This window comes from Psammomys obesus, unplaced genomic scaffold (assembly GCF_907164565.1).
Source record: "Psammomys obesus unplaced genomic scaffold, mPsaObe1.curated_primary_1811, whole genome shotgun sequence".
In the NCBI taxonomy this organism is placed as follows: Eukaryota; Metazoa; Chordata; class Mammalia; order Rodentia; family Muridae; genus Psammomys; species Psammomys obesus.
The window spans coordinates 1,138,934-1,155,018 of NW_026592439.1; the positions used below are offsets into that span (position 1 = coordinate 1,138,934).

The 16,085-nt window shown below is 50.4% G+C and overlaps 1 protein-coding gene across 1 annotated transcript in view; it reads right to left on the reverse strand.

Moving 5' to 3' along the window:
- The window catches only part of Atp1a2 (ATPase Na+/K+ transporting subunit alpha 2), a 24,682-nt gene extending 23,392 nt beyond the window's left edge, over window positions 1–1,290 (reverse strand). Inside the window, exon 1 of the mRNA XM_055613231.1 lies at window positions 1,188–1,290. Within this exon, the coding sequence (XP_055469206.1) occupies window positions 1,188–1,199 (12 nt within the window). The 5' untranslated portion in view covers window positions 1,200–1,290. The remainder of the gene's footprint in view (window positions 1–1,187) is intronic.
- Between the last annotated feature and the right edge of the window lie 14,795 nt (window positions 1,291–16,085).

Below are 16,085 nucleotides of genomic sequence, written 5' to 3' on the forward strand. Positions count from 1 at the left end.
CCCCCCCCCCCCCCCCCCCCCCCCCCCGTCTGTGCCCCTGCATGCTCAAAGGCTGTTCATTTGCAAATTCACCTGCTGAAACACAATGCAGTTCACCTGCGAATGCCTGTAGCGCTATCAGCTTACAGGGAACACACTGTTGTGAGGTTGTGGACACATGTACACTTGTATGCACACACACACACATATGTATGCCCAAAGGCACGTATGCACACAAGCAAGGCGCTCTTCTGTTTCCAGTTCCCACCCTAGCTCTGGAACCCTGGTGTCCAGGCTCAGAGTTTTTCCAGCTGTTCAGCTTAGTGCAATAACATGTCCTTGTCTGACTCCGCCTTGGGCCCCAAAATTGGCCCACAGCACCCCATGGCAGTGACTTCCTCACATTTTGCAATGGTCTGTCAAGCCCTTTCCCTCTGTGCCCTCTTTCGCCAGTATTCCACTTAGGGAAAGCTGCCAAGCACAGTATGTAAAGAGATTGGGTCACTTTTCTTCATACGGGAATTTCATTTTTAAGAATTGGAAGCCTTGTCCTTGCTCGCCCAGACATGGCTGTTAATCCTTTCATTGGCAAATCCATTGCTTCACACCAGCATGGGCAGGGGCAGTTCTCACCAGCCTTTGGAAAAGGTCCCCAAAACCTGTGGCCCGGAGCCGAGGACAGTGTTGCTGGGGACATCCGGAGGGGTGTTGGAATGAGGGCTGAGGATACATTCCTGCTCTCCCTCCCATCTGGCATGCCTAGCTCTGCTAGGTGGCTCTGGGAGAGGGGTGCCCCACAGCTCCCTTCCAACCCCAGGCTGGCCTCTGTGCTCTTGGGCTAGGATCTCAGAGGAATAGATATTTTCAGTGGGTAACACGGGGCGGGAGAGAACTAACAGTGCCAAACGTTCAGCTGGGAAGTTAGGGACTGTGGTGAGAGGGGAGGGATTTGGGGTGAGGGCAATTGGGTGGCTTCTGGGATAGTTGTGGGAGAGGAGGAGGGCCGGATGGCTGCAGAGCAGGACAGTACTTGGGCTCCTAGCACTGTGGAATCTACTACATGCATGTACAGTTGGGAGAGTAGCTCCAAGTTCAAACCATCCCACTCGTCTCTCACCCTCCCTCCACATCCCATTTCTGCTCCACCCTTTCTCCGACGTCTCCCTCACCCTCCAGAGAGTAGTCCCTGATTTGGGGGGGATACTCACCCCACGACCCATCTTGGGGTAGAGTAGCTGAGGAGACCTAGTCTGGAAAGGTCACCAGGAGGATCCCAAGACCACACCGCCTGTCTGGGGCAGCTGGAGACCCTGGCAGACAGACAGAGACAGCCTGAGCAACAGGGTAGCTTTAAATAGGTCCCTCTCCCCCTCACCCCCGCCTTCCCCTTCTCGGGGAAAGAAACGTTTGTTGAAACTGGATCCCTGAGGACTCCTCCCCTCCCGCCCCTTTAGCAACTGGCCTCTCTGATGGTCCTGTTTTGTCCCTTGGTGTGTCCCCCTCAGACTCCCTCAGTACTTCCCCAACCAAGAGAGAAGCAAAGGGCAAGGTACGGGGAGGGGGTGGCAGGAGGAAGGAGATGTGGCCCCTAGAGAGCCATTAGCTCCTGGTCCTGGGATGCCTGAGATCTTACAGACTAACTGCCTATATTTCCAGGTGAGGAAGCTGAGGCTTTTAAGAATTCATCAATCTTAGTGGATCGGACAGACCGAGAATCCAATTTCCCAGAAAAAAGCAACAGCCTGCTATAGAGGCTGCAGGGACATTGTGGCCAAGAAAGAGTTAGAACTGCAGTACAAGATGACTCTTGCTTTTGAAGCTCTTTGCAAGGGACCAAAGTTTGGAGATGAAGGAGGCCTCCCAGAGGTAACCTCTGAGCCAGGCATGTCCAACTTGTTGCCCTCAGGCAACCCCATGATAGCCATGACTTTGACTCAACACATCCTAAACTTACTTCAAACACTGAACTGCTTTACAACTTTATAGTGACTTTTTTTTTTGTTATTGTTTTGTTTTACTGTTTGTTTTGTTTTTGAGACAGGGGTTCTCTGTGCAGCCCTGGCTGTCCTAGAACTAGCTCTTTCTTTAGTCCAAGGCTGCCTCAAACTCCACCTGCCTCTGCTGGGATTAAAGGAGTGCACCACCACTCCCCATGGTGATTGTTATTATTATTACTTTTATCATATGATTGCATAGTTGTCCAGTGTGATTTATGGATGATGTGAATGTTGTAGAGGACAATGTTATACCACAATATTTAAAAGTTGGACACACCTGCAACCCAGTGCTCAAGACAATCAAGACTCTTGTCACCTGGAAGCAGTTGGGAAGAAGGTGGAGGACAGAAGACTTGAAAGAACCAGGAAGGCAGCCCTAGTCCGGGCACAGCAGGCATTTGGTGACATCTCTGCTTTTCTGTCTGTGGAGCAGATGGGCCTCTTCTCCGATGCTGTAGAGGAGCTGTGGCTGAGTCCGAGTCTGAGGTTGGTGAGTGCTGTGAGAAGTCAAAACTGGAAGCTGTGGCATTTCTAAGGAGAGCATGGAAGTCATTATCCCCTCAAGTACCAAGGCCATGAACTAGAAAAAACAATGACTTCCCCAAGTTCCTTCTGGGAGGAAGGGGACAGGCATCTCTACTACCAGAGACCTGCTTAAAGGCGTGGGAGATCCTAGAAGCTAGGCCCCAGGGAGAGAGGGAGGAAGGCTTCACCTTCAGCTAGGAAGGTATTTTCAACATTATTCTCAATAGAAACAGGGACAGAGCAGATAATGACAGGGACCAGCTGTTATGGGGGTGCTGGTGTGGTTCATTTGATGACGAGCCAAAGAATAGGGGTTGGGGACAGAGAAGGGAAAAGTTTCTGCCCCCACCAACCAGGAGCAGTCAGGGGACAAGGTTCTCCTGCAGTGTCCTCATTTCTCTAGGCACAGAGATGGAGTGAATGGACACCCCCCTCCCGCCCCTACTGAGAAGGGGCAGGTCTCAGAGCACTGCTGGGAAGGAAGAGAGAGGGAGGGAATGGGACTTTGGCAGGAGGCCTGAGGTGCCCGCTGGCTGGGCTGGCTGGGTTGGGCCCCCTCTGGCCCTGGAGGGAGCTCCCTGTAGAGGGATTATGGACCTCTTGTCCAGGAAATCTACTCTCAGAGCCCAGGGCTCACATCTGAATTCCCTAAATAACTGCCCCCCTCCGGGTCTGCAGCTGAGATTTTTCCATTACAGGCATCAGAGGGTCAGATCCTACCTGCCCCTACCGCTTCCTCCTGGGCCTCGGCTGGAAGGATGGGCAGAATAAGGACGAGTTCGTGGGTTTTCTCATGGTCTGTGGCCCCTTCCGGGCCTCGGACGTGGGTCTGGATGAGACTGGGAAATCACACAAGGAAGTAGACACGGTTCCTGTGTGTCAAGGACACAGAGAGTATCTGAAGGTGCAAAGCCCAAAGAAGAGGGCTCTAGAAGATTTACCCCCAAAGGCTAGGAGAGCTGTGGGTTTAGGGGTGATTAGATGGTCTTTGGGGGTGTAGGTGCGTCTAGATTCCTGGGCTAATCTCCTGAGCAATCTCCCTACCTCTTTAAGATACAAGACAGAAGAGAAACAAGAGACTCTGAGATCCTGTGTTCAGCCCCCTCCTCCCACCCTTGCTAGCACCTTCCAGTGTAGCCCAGTCCTTCCCACACCCTGGCTCTGCTGTCTGTCGCTGTCGAAGCCAGGCTCAATAACAGAAAGGGCTGAGCCCTTCCGTCTGCACCAGTCAGTGCTCCCTGCCATGCCCTGCATTTGGGTGACTACGGCCCCAAGGACACTACTGCTCAACTTGGGCTGCAACAAGTGAAGGTAGGCAGGGCACCCACAGCCTGCTTTCCACCCACGCCTCCCTGACCACTCCCTCTGTTGACACATGGCCTCTTGATCTGTTGTGCCCGGGTTGGCTACCTGTGGACCTGGACTGGAGAACTCATTTGAGACAAGAAAGGAACAAAGGAGGAAAACAGATGTGAAAGCCGGAGGTAGGAAGGCAGGAGAGGTCTTGAGAGAAAACACAAGAGTATAAAGAGGTCACAGGGAGAGGGTGGAGAGGGCCTGAGCCATGTTTGGGAAGTAAGGATATATATATGCAGGGGTAGGGAGCGGAGAGAGCTAGAAACAGGTGCTAGCTTGGAGGTGGGGTGCTAGTTATGACTGAGGGGAACGATACTGTCTGGCATTCTGTGGGAAGGAATGTACCAAGTGCTAATTCCAAAGTCTGGGCATGTGGCTCAGTTGGTAGAATGCCTTCGTAGCAAGCATGGGACCCTGTGTTCCATCTCAAATACCCCCTAAAACAAGGGCTGTAGAACAAGGCTCTTAATCATAGTACTTGGGAGGTAGAGGCAGGAGGATCAGAATGTCAAGGTGGCCCGAAGCTACATAGCTACATAGCTAGTTTGAGAAGCCAACTCGGACGAGATGAGTCCCTCTATGTTGACAGGGACCGGGCAGTGGTGCTTGGATGTGTGGCCCATCTATTACAAATGCGTTGTCTGCATAGGCGTGTGTGATGAGCATGTGTTCCTGTGCAGGCATTCGCGCGTGCCACAGGGAAGGCTGTGCGTTACTGTGGGTGTACGTGAGAGTCCATGGGAGAGTGTGCAGGGGGGGAGGGTGGGCGCTCAGCTGCAGATGGACTTGTAAAGGAAACAGTTTTGTTTCCTAAGTGACTGGCCTCCTGGGGCCTCCAGCCCAGACTTGAAGGTTGTTTCAAGATCATGAAAGAGTGTGGGAGGGACAGAGGGAGGAAAGGGATTGCTGGGAGAGGCTCTATCACTCCCACGGCCCCTCCTCCCGCCCCCTCACCAGACTCCTCTGCCCCAGTACCTCTTGCGTATCTGCTTCCCCTGCAGCCAGCCCTGTGGGCCATCCTGTCTCTCCCATTCCCTGCCCCTCTCCTCTTCCTTTCTTATGTGGTCCTGTCACAACTGCCAGACTTCTGGAACCTTCTGGGGATGTGGGTGAGATTTTTTTTTTTTCTTTCAAAGAATGACCATCACAAGATGAAAAATTAGTTGTCTAGAAGGTGTGGGGTGGCCTTAATTGGTGACCAAAAGGCGTTATTTCATTCTCCCTTTCTTTCTAGCCCTCTGCTCACATTCTCTCAGCCTGTAGTGGCCTGGCGGTGGCAATATTGGGCTCCAAGTCACAGATGTAGCCACCCGAGGTCCATTCCTACCTCGGTTTCACCACTGAACCACAAAGACTGTGTGGATTTTCTTATCTTTTCCTTGAGATTGGTTCCTCGGTGTTCTTCCTGGTCTCCCTTTCTACTGTCCTCTTTGTTGGACTCTCCTGGGGTCTGCCATCTTTAATCTTTTCCCCAGATGGTTTTTATTGCCCTGTTTTGATTATTCAAGTCATACTGTATAGGATTCAGAAAAGAGAAGAGAAAGGCACTAGGAGGCAGCCCTCTGGTCTTTCTGCCTCTGATCCGTCATTGTCTTTTTGCTTTCCTTGCTTCTCTGAATGCAGAAAGGTCCACATTGGGTTCCCATCAGTACACAGTGGCCTGTGTATCAGGTGGGGGGCGAGAGAGGATGTTAAGGAGAGTAAGAAAGAAAAGATTTGTGTGTTCACTCTCAGGCTTGGTGGTGCACGGTACTCTGTGCCTGTTTTGCACCTGCCCTTCACAGGGTCTGGGTCATGGTCTGGTGCAGGGGACACTTGCCTAAAAGTTAGGTTCCAGTGGGCCACCAGCCACTTCTATGACCCTGGGCAGGGTCTGTCACCCAACTTGTCACCCAAGTGACACAGAGAGTCTGAAAGCCTGTGAGAGCCCTTTTTTCACCTCTGGGCTACTTCCTCTTAACTCATGGCCCAGCTCAGGGAATCAGTAGAAGTACTCTGCAGTTCCTCTGGGCTGAGGGGGCAGTGGCTCCTGCCCAATCTTTTAATAAGGTACAGGTATGTCTCTTTCAATTAGTGTGAGTCTAGAAAGGAGGTTGGACCCTTTAACTCTTGACACAGAAACAAGGAAAGGCCCGCTTTTTCAGTTTGGTTTTTGTTTTTTTATTAGCAAAGATGACCTTGACATTTTGTACAGAGCTACTGGGGAGGTGGGCAGGATCTGGGTATCCTTTGGGCTGGGGAACCTGGCATCTCTTGGCTGGCATTCAGGGAGCAAATACCAGGTGAGGCTGTTTCCAGAAAAAAAAAAAATTAAATGGGGGCTGTGAAAGTATGTTAGAGGTGGTGTGGAGAGTTAATGGGCCTTGCTGAGTTTGGGGGCAGGGGTCACAGCTGGGCCCCGCAGGGCTCCTGTTTGCCTTTGATTCCATCTGTGTGGGGAAGGAATGGTCCCAGAGCCCCCTGAGGTAGGTTTGCTTTGGCTGAGGATCTGACCAAGCCACTGGCCCAGAGCTTCCTGCCCCCCTGTTCTCCCTATCAAGAGGCAGTCTGGCCTGGCCCCTGGCCTCCTCCTGCCTTCCTGCCTCCCTCTTTTCTTACCATGCCCTTTCTCTTCACCCAGCATACAGTTCCTTCCGTTCATCTGCTTGTTCCCTTGGCATTCTGTATGCCCAACTAGGCCAGGATGCTCTGGCACACAGAGCCATGGCCTCTCCCCTATGTAATGCACTTTCAGAATTCTAGGGAGCTTGGCTTCCTCTGTGCCTCAGTTTCTCTTAAAGTCCAGGATCTTTTCCCAATAGAAACATGGCATAATCAACAGTGTGCATTCCTTCTGATGCTACTGAGTCACTGAGACAGTCAGCCTGCCCTGCTGAGCTCTTACTGTATGCCCCATTCTGGGCCAGTACTGGAAAGACTGTCAAAACCCAGAGTCAAGGTTCCCACTCTTACACTCCTTTTGCTTCAAACCCTAGGCCATTTAGTCTCCAAATCCACTCACCCCAACTTTTAACTCTATTTTCCCAGGGTGGGACCTGAGCCTTTAAGATCTCTCTCCTCTCCATTTCCTTAACTTTCCTTCAACTTCTCAGCCTCATTGCCTGAGGCTCTGCCTTCCACATGGCTCCCCTCAGGTGATGCTCCCATGCCACCAGTACAAGAGCCAAGACTGGGCCTTCATGCCAGAAGTTGTGCTGGACTGGCTATGAGGGATGAGAGGATGTCAACGTAAACTTATTGTACTTACCAGGAATACTTGAATAAGTCCTCTATCTCCCATTGGTAAAACGAAGGATTCTCATCTCAGCTCATGTTTATGTCCCAGACCTTGGCCTTACCCCAAGGATCATTGGTTTGAGGTCAGGCTCAGGCCTCTGGATGTCCCAAACTCGCCAATGGGCCGGCAGGGTTGAGAGTCACTGAGCCAGACTGTCCCCAAGATCACTGCTGATGGTGGGTGAGCACTAGCTGTGCGCTGCATGCTGAGTGTGTGAGCGCCAGTTTGGCAGGATCTAGAGTCACCCAGGAGACAAGCTTCTGGGCGTGCCTGTGGGAGAGTTTTTAGGTTGCGTTAACTGAGGCGGGAAAAGCCACTGTAAATGTGGGCCGCACTCTTACATGGCATGGTGAGGAAGGCCTAGGACTGAATGGAAAGGGGAAATGTGAGCTGAGCACCAGCACTCATCCTTCCCTGCTTCCTGACTGTGAAACACAGATGTCTCTCACTCCCGCTGTGCTTTCCGCAACATGATGGACTATACCGTCAAACAATGAGCCAAAACAGGTTGCTCCTGCCAGCAGAGGAAAAGGGGATTAATACACCAAGCCTCACTACGTCACAGGCTAAAATCTCAGCTTGCCGTGTGGTGTATTAGGAGGCAGGGCCTCTGAGAGATAATTACACAGTGTGGGGTTTACAAAATGAGCTCAGTACTGTTTGTTTGTTTGTTTGTTTGTTTTGAGGTGGAGTCTCCATGTGTAGGTTTCTAACTTTCAGTGCTATTGCCGTGACTGCCCAGATACCTGGGATTACACGCTGTGTCATGCAGATGCGGGTTAGCACTCTTAGGGAAGAGCTATGGATAGCCTGTTCCCTCTCCCGCTGCTTGATGCCATGGGAAGGTACAGCATCACGGTGACTGTGTGCAAACCAGGAATAGGCTCCCTCTAGACGTAGTGAGAGGGCTACTTAAACTCAATTTTGTCTCCATTTTAGGACCAGGCCTGACTTTAAAAGAAAAGTCATCAGTCCCAGGAACCAGGCCACGGGTCACCAATTCCAGGCACAATACCATCAAATCCCTACCCAAGGAACAGCCTGGAGATAACCACAAGAACGGGAAAATATCTTATTCCAGGATGGGGCATCTGTGCTGAGCAGCCTTACCTCATCCTGTAGTTAAACATTTATGGCACAGGAATGCAGCCCACTGACCACCTGGACGCAAGCCAATTAGGAATTGACCCTTGTAACTTCTCTGGCAACCACCAATGAGGTTTTAGATTACCTAACCCTTGCTAGAATTTCCCTAGTTTCCTATAAAAAAGGCCTGCAAGCCTTTGTCTAGGGTTGCTATTTTGCTATGGAAAAGGATCCTCTTTGGCTACAATGGTGACAAGAAACAGAACACAGAGGATAAAGATGAGGGAAGGATGCCAATGGCTAGGCTCTAATGGCTGCTGGTTGCACACAATTAGTCCAAAGGCTGATATCAGCTCCAAGAACAGAGACATGATTTCTCAGCCAGAAAAATCAGGAAGGGCTCCATGGAGGAGGTGGCATTTCAGTTGGGTCTTGCCAGATAGGAGAGGTCTGGCTCAGGAAGAGAGACCCTATGAGCTCAGGCACAGGGATTGCCGCAGCATCGAGAATGTGAAGTCCATCCTGGAAGTGGGAACGGAGAGCCTTGACTGCTTGTGTTATCCTAAATGCCAGCATTCTGTTATAAAAACAACAACAAAAATGGAAAATAAAAACCTGTGATGATCAAAGTCACCTGGAGGCTTGTTCAAAATACAGAACAGCGGGCACAGCTCTGAGAGATTCTGATTCATGAGGGCGAGGGTGGGGAGTGGGAGTCTGTATTTTTACCACCAAGAAAGTTTGAGAAATATTGCTATAAACAATATGGAGACATTTAAAGTTTTTGAGGAGAGAAGTAATCTCATTCAAATTGTACCCTAGGTAGACTCCTTTGATTGAAGGGTGTGTATGCACATGGTTGTGAGGTGTGGGGCTGGAAGGAAGAGACAGGAGCTCTGTGGGTGATGGGGTGATGAGTGAGGGGGTGGGGATGGATGAGAAGGAACATTTAGGATTCGGTAGCTGGCTGTTTGCCAGGGCAAGGGAGGAAGGATTTGAGAGGCGGGGAGCGTTGTGCAGTGATTAAGTAAATTGGGGAAGGAAGGAGATTGTTTGGGCAAGAAGCCGTACTTCATTGTGGTATGTGGTGAGGTTGAGGGGGTATAGCCGGGCTGCAGGACGATCCCCTTGAGTGAAGGAGACAGGACTGGTATGGCCTATGGAAGCCACCTCCATAGAGGTGACCGAGGCAGAGGCTGCCCACGTGGGGGATCTGTAGGACAAATGGACAAGACTCTCAGGCAGAACTTTGCTCAATACTGAGGCCGAAGAGGAGTCCAGAACAGTGGTTCTCAACCTGTAGGTCGTGACCCCTGTGGAGGTCGAATGACCCTTTCACAGGGCTCCCATATCAGATACCCTGCATGTCAGATCTTTACATTATGATTCAAAACAATAGCAAATCTACAGTTGTGAAGTAGCAACAAAAATAATTTTGTGGTTGAGGTCATCATAAAGTGACTATTAAAGGGTCACAGCATTGGGAAGGATGAGAACCGCTGGTCCAGAAGATGCTGTGGCAGAGAAGCCAGAAAGATTGGGAGAGCTAGAGCAAGCCAAAGGTCCTAGAGCTGAGAGAGGAACTCTTGTAGGGAGCAGAACAAAATACGCTAAAACCCTAAAACCCAAGTTTCAGATGGCAAAGGAAAATGAAGGCTGGTTTTTTTTTTTTTTTTTTTCACCTTAGATATCTCTGTGCTGTGACTTCTAAGAAAGCCATCTTAGCAGGGCTGGAGAGATGGCTCAGAGGTTAAGAGCACTGGCTATTCTTCCAAAAGTCCTGAGTTCAACTTCCAGCAGCCATAGAAAGGAAGGAAGGAAGGAAAGAAGGAAGGAGGAGGGAAGGATGGAGAGAGGGAGGGAAGAAAGGAAGGAAGGAAGGAAGGAAGGAAGGAAGAAAGGGAGGGAGGGAGGGAGGGAGGAAGGAAGGAAGGAAAGAAGGAAGGAAGGAAGGAAGGAAGGAAGGAAGGAAGGAAGGAAGAAAGAAAGGAAAAATAAAAGAATCTTAAAGGCAGGTCAAACGTGGAAACAACATCCCCTCCCCCACCTTGAGGAAGTTATGTGGTGAGGAAGCTGGAGGAAAAAGCAGCCTACCCTCCTCCAAGAAGGTTACTGCAGGAAGCTGAAAGACAAAGAAGACAAAGGGTAACTGAGGAGAGCCCATGGAAGATGGGGGACCCCTCTTCTCCTGTCTGCTGGGCCCACCCCACTGTTGCTCAGGTGCCCTGGCACTTATCATAATATATCAATAATAGAACAATGAGATCAACACTGTAATGATTCCCATCATACAACTAGGGACAATCAGTGATAGGGTGAATGCCGCCTGGCTGTGAGAGCCAGGTCTACCCAAGGCCTTACCATCTCACCATCTTATATTAGCCCCACCTACTCAGACCATAAATTTTATGTTTGCTTTGTCTGGTCTCCTCACCCCAAGAACATCAACAGGTAGGCTCTTCTGTGCCGACACCCAGTGCCAATGTTGAGTGGCTTGTCCTGCTGGGGTTCCCTGTTAACCATGGCTGGCAGCTGGTTAGACCTCCATACCCATGTAATGCCACAGACACCAGTTTCTTGTCCACAAATGTAGTCAGAATGCCTAGAAAATAAATCTCAGGCTGACCACTAATTGGACAAAATGTGTTCTGAACCCGTTTATATAGTCACGAACTCAGCGTGGAGGACAAAAATGTTCAATGAACATAGCTATTACTTTCTGCCCTTGATTTTCAAGGTCCTAGAGTGCGTTTTTCTTTCGTTGGACATGATCTCAGGCACCTTCCCTCTTTGAAGCACATACCTGCCCTTACTAGCTTGCCCAGGAAGCAGCGTGGCTTGATTTCTGAGGGACAGAAGTTTGAGTTCTGAAACGGAAGAAACTTTCATTTGTGTGTGGGTGGAAGTGGTCAGGGCGAGATAGAATCAGAGGAAACAGACGTGTCCACCATGGAGGCCATGGGGTAAGCAGAGAGAAAAGACTGGTTTCCGCTGGCCACCCCCTCACTGCCTACTTACTTGCTCAGTCACTCTGCATACATCTGCTGAACGTTGCCAGGCAGAAAAAGAATTGACAACAGCCGGGCAGTGCTGGTGCACACCTCTGGCCCCAGCACTTGGAAGGCAGAGGCAGGCAGATCTCTGTGAGTTCGAGGTCAGCCTGTTCTACAGAATGAAGTCCAGGATAGCCAAGGTTTCACAGAGAAACCCTGTCTTGAAAAACCAAAAGAAGGAAGAAAGAAGCAGAAGCAGAAGAAGAGGAGGAGGAGCAGGAGGAGGAAGAAGAAGAAAAAGAGGAGGAGGAAGAAGAAAAAGAAGAATTGGCAGTGGTCTTGAAAAGCTCAGTCAACACAGGGAGGCAGATTGAAACAAGCTCTGTAAATACAGTTTAGTGTGCAAAATGCCACCCAAGCGCCAAGGGCAGATGCTGTGGGTTTGTGTGTGTTGGGGGTTATGTTAGCATCAGGACCCAGCTCACACTCACTCCCATGGCCAGCGTACTCACCCCCACTGTTCCATCTGTTTCTTTGTTTTTGCAGTTTTTATTTCTGGCTTTGTTTTTCCTTTCCTTTCCTAATAGAGAGCCTTTGGAAAAATTCCACCCTTGTTTCAGTTGGACCAAGCAAAAAGGGAATTGTCAGCTCTTTGGCCAGAATAGCCCGGGGGTACTGGCCTCCTATGGAGTCCAGGTGGGCAAGTGAGCAGCCAGGGACTGGTAGGAAAGGCCGAGGCAGACCTCAGCTGAGCGGAGGGAGCCGAGAAAGCAGCACGGAGGCTGGGCTGGCTGGGCTGGCTGCGCATCCCTCCCACACCACCCCTCACACCTCCTGCCTTCTGCTCCGGTTGGAGGGGAGAACATCTCGGAGTGGAGCTGTGGAGCTGGTCCCCAAACTCTCTCCTTCTCTGGGAGACCGTGAGGGGCTGAGAGCACATGAAATCCACCCTCGTTCCTCTCTTCCTCCAAGTCACAGCTCATCATTTCCTCTTATCCGGGGCCTCCAGCACTGCAAGAAAGATTTACAGAATACCCACTGTGTGACACACACAAACACATATACCATACACACACCACACCCACATACGTAAACACACTACTCACAAACACACACATACACACATACTACACACACACCACACACACATGTATGTAAACACACCACACGCCAACACACACGCACTACACACACACCACCACACACACACACACTCATATATACTCAAACACACATACATATATACACACACCACACACTGACACGCACACCATACACACACACTCTCACACGCTACACCACACTCACACACACAAATACCACGCATACGCCACAGCACACACACATACACAAACATGAACACCACACACATAATCACACACACTCACACACACACACTACACACACCACACACACACCATGCACATACACACTCTGCCACACCACACCACACTCAAACACATACCATACACACAACACATACTAAACCACACACACATACACGAACACACATACATACACACACTACACACAGCACACGCATACACACACACATACAACACACAGCACACACACACACACATACACAAACCATATACACTCACAAAGTGTGTGCAGGTTACTGTACAGGAGGGAGAAGTGTGCTCAGGCCATTTAAGCTCTGAGGTTAGTCTGCTTTCACCTGTGTGTGCTCCTGTATTCTTGCCGTGCAAACTTGGGTAAATTACACAAGGCCTCAGTGGCTGTGGTCGGAGGTAAGCACAGCTCTTAGCTTCGAGGCTGTGGTGAGGCCTGAGTGAGCGAGCGTGGGGTGTGTATACAGCACCCAGCACAAAGCAGCCTTTCAGTAAGCTTTAGCCTTTGTTCCTCCTCACCTCGCTCAGCTGGAGGCACACAAAGCCTCGAGTGACCTGGTCTTCAGATCTGCCTCTTGCTCAACCCGGTGACTCAGAGGTAGTCACCTGGTGCCCCCTGAGGCTCACTAACACCTGTGCACAGGCGTCTGTCTGCTCAACCGGCTGCTGCTTCCTGCCTTTGCTGCGCCTTTGCTGCGGTCTGCCCTGCTCGGATCGCACACAGTGAGAGTCGCTTCTCTGACATCCCCCAGATGAAAGTCTGAAGCAGCTGCTCCCTCTCAGAGGGCTGGGGACAGAGCACACGTCCTGGGAGCCTGCGGGTGGAGCCCCCACACCTACACTATAGGACTTCCAGCTCAGAGGGATCCACGTGTGGCATTCCAAAGTGGGCAGCAGCTGGCATGCATCCTGGGTGCAGAAATGGCTGGGCCCCCTCAGTGGATCAGAACCAGGTCATGCAAGGCCAGAGTAGCATAGTGGCTCCTCTATTCTTGAACAACTGTGCTGCCCACTTGGCACAGGGCTTGAGAACTAGAAGTGTGAGCTCAGTCAGGGCAAGAGGAGGGACTAGGACACACACACACACACATACACACACACACACACACAGAGAGAGAGAGAGAGAGAGAGAGAGAGAAGTATAAGGCTGCACATGCCTGCCTGGCTCAGGGGAAGAAGAAGTGGAATGTGCTGGGGGGGGTCATTTTTGGGGTATGGGATTGTTTGGATGTGTGTAATGCTTGCATGTTTGTATTTGCTTATGTGCCTGCTCCATTCCCTGCATGAATTTGTTGTCCAGGTGAAGGGTCGGGTTTTGCTCTTCCTTTGACTCTGCCTCTTTTTGTAACTTCTCAATAATTCAGCAGAGAGAACTTTCCCTCTGGGTGGGAAACTATAGCTCATCAGTGTAGTCCAGGTCAGGGCTTTGTAAACACACAAAAATACAAGACATTCTTGTGTGTGATCCATTGTGCCCTCCAAGCTAGAGTTTGCAGATATTTGAGAGAGAGAGAGTGAATATTATATGTGTGTGTGTTATTAGCTTTTCAGTTTGTCTCAGCAATAGCTCTAAGCATACGTGTGTGTACATGTGTGTGTGTGTGTGTGTGTGTTCTGGGGTTCTTTTTATTTATTTATTTTTCTGTGATATTTGCTTTTATAGTGTAACAGGCTAGCTTCAAACCTGAATTTGGACTCCAAGGAATCTAGCACCGGAGAGAAGGGCTAACATTCTTAACTCCTCCGAGCCTCAGTTTGCTGTGGAGATGGGAACTGCTGACCTCACAGTTCTAGTGAGGACTAAGTAAGATTGTGTTAGGTAGCAGGCACAGGGCAGACACCTCACCTCAACAGTCTTGTCTTCAAACATGCTTCTCTCTGAGGGGCACTGTCTCCTCGGCTGTGGCTGTAGCATGTGACATTTCAGGCAGATTATAACTGTTTCAGGACCTTGGGTCTTAATCACCTCTAACGATTCTCATGACACCTTACTGTCACCCAGATGCCTTATACACATGCCATCCGGAGGCAGAATGAGTTAAATAGGCATATGGTATGAGACCGGTGACTGACGTCTGCCCACACGTGGCAGTCCATGGAAATGTGGGTGAGGAACTGGTGATGATGGAAGAGCGAGAACCCAAACTGGAGTGTCGACGACTTGACCATCCCAAGCTTCCTTTCTTTCCACGATTTAGTCTAACCTTGACACTGTCTGGAAGGCCCTCTTCCTTCACTGCTCACCCACCCCAGGACATCAGTGGAGAAAATGCGTGTTTTCTTGCGGGCGTGATGGATGCGTGCGTGCCGGAGGGCCCTCCGGTCCTGGACACTGAGCCGGTTCTTCTTTGCTGCTTGTGCGTGTGTTTGAGCATTGCTCTGCTGGGTGTGTGCGCAACACCTTTCTGCGTGAAGTCCCTGGACATGTGCCTGTGTGTAATGTGCCTCGTGCCTGGCGTTTGCTCTCCTCCCCCAGCTTAGCGGGTTACATAAGCATCTTACCAGTGAGTCGGTCCTGGACTTTGGGCTCCCTCTGCTGGCCACTGCTGGACTCCACAGTTTTGGGAGGGGTGTATGCCATCTCCTTAAAAGCCCCAGACTCCTTTGGGCATACTAGCCTAGCCCCTAAACACCGTGTACTAGTATGGGAGTCCCTTCGTCCCAAGCCCCAAGGTAAGCTCTTTGAAGAGTGCTCCTTCCCCTCTATCCCATAATGCTTATACTGAGTGTCGATTGCTACCTGTTTACTCAGTATTGCACAACACAAGGATGACAGCCGTGCTGTCTAGGGCACAACCAAAATCCAGCATAAGGCATGGCCCAATCAGGATCTGCTACATGAATGAGTTTTCACCCTACAAGGAGTAAACAGTGGGGTACTAGAAGATTTGGAGACAGTCAGGCATGAGGTTTGTTTTGTTTTGGGCTTTTTGTTTCAGGATAGGATCTCACCGTGTAGCCATGTAGCCGTGACTGGCCTGGAAGTCATAGAAATCCACCTGCCTCTGCCTCCTGAGCACACCAGGCCTGAGCTTTAGTCACACTTTAGTCGGCTTAAGATCCGTGTGGCCTTGGGCAAGATACATAAATGTTTTGTAGTTCAGATTCCCCTTGTGTTAAATGACTCTGCCCTGTAAAATAAACTGTAAAGGCTAGAAAGGATATACAGGTAGAGGTGTTATTGTGTAACCATCCTGTAAATGGCTGCTATGATGATCATTATGATGATGATTGACTTTCAAGAGGTCCTTCCTTCCTTCCTTCCTTCCTTCCTTCCTTCCTTCCTTCCTCCCTCCCTCCCTCCCTCCCTTCCTTTTTTTGAGACTGGGTTTCTCTGTGTTGCCTTGGCTGTCCTGGACTCACTTGTAGGCCTGTCTGGCCTGGAACTCATCTGTCTGCCTCTGCCTGGGATTACAGGTGTGCACCGCCTTGCCCAGCTTTTGACTTTCAAACCTTAAGTACCAGAAAGGCACTCGGTCCATTCAACTTCCAGCTAAAGGGAAAATGCTCTTACTCC